Source organism: Triticum urartu, chromosome 5A, assembly GCF_056163025.1.
Source record: "Triticum urartu cultivar PI428250 chromosome 5A, HENAU_Tu73, whole genome shotgun sequence".
NCBI lineage: Eukaryota > Viridiplantae > Streptophyta > Magnoliopsida > Poales > Poaceae > Triticum > Triticum urartu.
This window is the reverse complement of record NC_141877.1, coordinates 622976067-622978530: the sequence shown is the minus strand read 5'-3', so window position 1 is coordinate 622978530 and position 2464 is coordinate 622976067. Positions and strand designations below refer to the sequence as shown.

The 2464-nt window shown below is 55.0% G+C and overlaps 1 protein-coding gene across 1 annotated transcript; it reads left to right on the top strand.

Moving 5' to 3' along the window:
* The first annotated feature begins 692 nt into the window (after positions 1-692).
* Positions 693-2203, top strand: LOC147973468 (uncharacterized). The gene has a single exon (XM_087522083.1). The coding sequence runs from the start codon at positions 799-801 to the stop codon at positions 2059-2061; it is 1263 nt and encodes a 420-aa protein (XP_087378209.1). The 5' UTR covers positions 693-798; the 3' UTR covers positions 2062-2203.
* Positions 2204-2464: the final 261 nt, after the last annotated feature.

Genomic DNA, 2464 nt, shown 5'->3' with positions numbered 1-2464 from the left:
CCCCGGAGTATTATGTTTGTTGAAGTTTATGTTTCTACGTCGTCAGTCCGGATTTATTAGTCTACTCATTTTTTGAATCAAATTTTGACATTTTATTTAAGTAGCAAACTATAAGTTATATACTACTCCCTCGGTTCATAAATATAAGATGTTCTAACTTTTTTAGGAATAGGGTGTATTCACTCATTTCAGTCTCTATGTAACACATTTTGAAATATGAAAAACATCTTATATTTGTGAACGGAGGGAGTACAAAAGTAATAACATTAAACCTTTTTCCGAATACGAATTCAACACTACAGTTTTTGTAACTAAAAAATACTTGTATTTTTCTAGTAATCAAATTTGTAGTCAAAATTACATAAAGCGTAGAGTAATCTAGACGGCGGAAGTACTCCACATCGGTAAATTGTTCGAAGACGAGCATCTTTTGGTTTCACCATAAGCTAACGCTTTGGAAACCATCCACGTGACTGTACTGCAGAGAATTGGCAAGTCACGAGCCAGGACGAAGCTGACTGCCCAATGGGTATTTCATTTCTTTTCATTTCATGAAAAAAGCAGATGCTTTGGGAACCATCCACGACGATTCGACGAAGCCACCCTGACCGCCCAATGGGATATATACGGTCTCAAAAAAAGAGAAATCAATTTAATTAATTATTAAGGAGACCTAGCCCCAGTCAAGAGAAGAGAAGATTCCTCACTGCAGCAGCGGTCAGTCGCCCACTCCACTCCGCTCGGACAGAAGGAATCTTGTTCTCGGGAAAAGGAGGGAAGGTTGCGTGAGAGCAAGCAATGGCCTTCGCTGACGCAGGAGCACGGAGGCTCCTGCGCGGCGCAGGCGGCGGTGTTGCTCGAGGAATCGCCGCCGACGCCGTCGGCATGAGCTTCGGCCTCGACGGCTTGTGGCAGCTCATCGCCGGCCTGTTCGCGAGCGTGGCTCACCTGCTCGTCCTGCCGTTCGAGGTGCTCGGGCACTGGCTGCAGGCGGCCGTCGCCGCCGTGGCCCACCTGGTCGTCCTGCCGTTTGAGGCGCTATGGCACTTGCTGCAGTCCGCCGCCGCCGGCGTGAGCTTCTGCTTCGACAGCCTCGTCGCCGCGCTTGGGAGCGCGGCCCACGCTCTGGTGGTGCCGTTCGAGGCGCTCTGGCACCTGCTGCAGTCCGCCGTCGCTGGCGTGAGCTTCTGCTTCGACAACCTCGTCGCCGCGCTCGGGAGCGCGGCCGACGCTCTGGCGGTGCCGTTCGAAACGCTCTGGCAGTGGATCCAGGCCGCACCCGCGAGCATCAGTTTCGGCTTCCACGGTCTGGGGCAGCTCATACACGGCTGCTTCGACAGCCTCGTCGCGGCGCTCGGGAGCGCGGCCCACGCACTGGCGGTGCCGTTTGAAGCGGTCTGGCAGTGGCTGCAGGCCGCCGCCGCGGGCGTCAGTTCCGGCTTCGACGTCTTTTGGGAGCACATGCAGGGCATCTTCGCCGGCGTTCCCGCCGCGCTGGCCAGCGCTGCCCACAGCCTCGTCCTCCCATTAGAGTCTTTCTGGCGGTGGGTGCACAACTCCATCGCCGGCATCAGCCTCGATCTGGACGGCTTCTGGCCGCTCGTCCAGCGCTTCGTCGACACGGCCGCGAGCAAGGCCCACGAGCTCCTCCCGGCCTTGGAGGCGTTATGGCGGTGGCTCAAGGACGCCGCCGTCGTCGCGCTCCCTTACGTGCTGGCCATCGCCGCGGTCGTTTGCGTTGCGGCCGTGGCCTGGTACTGCTGGCAGATCCTGTGCACCGCCGCCGTGCAGGTGGCGAAGGCGCTCGTCCAGGTCCTCTCCTCCTGCTGGGGCTGGTTGTATGGCGTTGCCATGCTGGTCGGGCCGTGCTGCGGCCACGTTACCATGGCCGCCCCGGGCGTTGCCGGCGGGCTGATGTCACGTGTTGCGTTCGAGACGGCCCCGCGCCTGTTCTTCCAGATCTCCCGCTCCGCTGGCGGCCCCGTGGCCACTGCTGTCTTCTCCACGCCCACCATCGCCTCGGCGGTCGCTGCGCCGGTCGCCGCCCTTTTCGGCGGCTGATTAAGCCGACGTTTTCAATGTAACTTGTGCTCTACCAGCGCGCGTACTCTATCTTGCTTGGCTTCCAAAGGCAATGTATGATTTGCAAAGACAATTTGCGCGGATCATCGATCAACTCCATCGTGATGATAATCTTTTGTTATATTCCAGATTTTCTTCTCGCAATGGATCATCACAAACGACAACAACATTGGGTAAAGCTAACAATGTAGTGCGATCCACATCTGATCTAAACAAGTCATCCTTCTTTTAGAAAAGCATGAATCGTACTACTACTTTTTTGGAACTATGTACGAGACCTGCTTGGCCGAATCATATCGACGACCTATTACTATTAGCACGATGGAATAGCTTTGCTTATTTTTAGGATGATGACTTACTCACTCTGAAGGTGGTTTCTTTC

Excerpts from the sequence above, each read along its gene's own strand:
- LOC147973468 (XM_087522083.1), top strand. The coding sequence starts at position 799 with ATGGCCTTCGCTGACGCAGGAGCACGGAGGCTCCTGCGCGGCGCAGGC.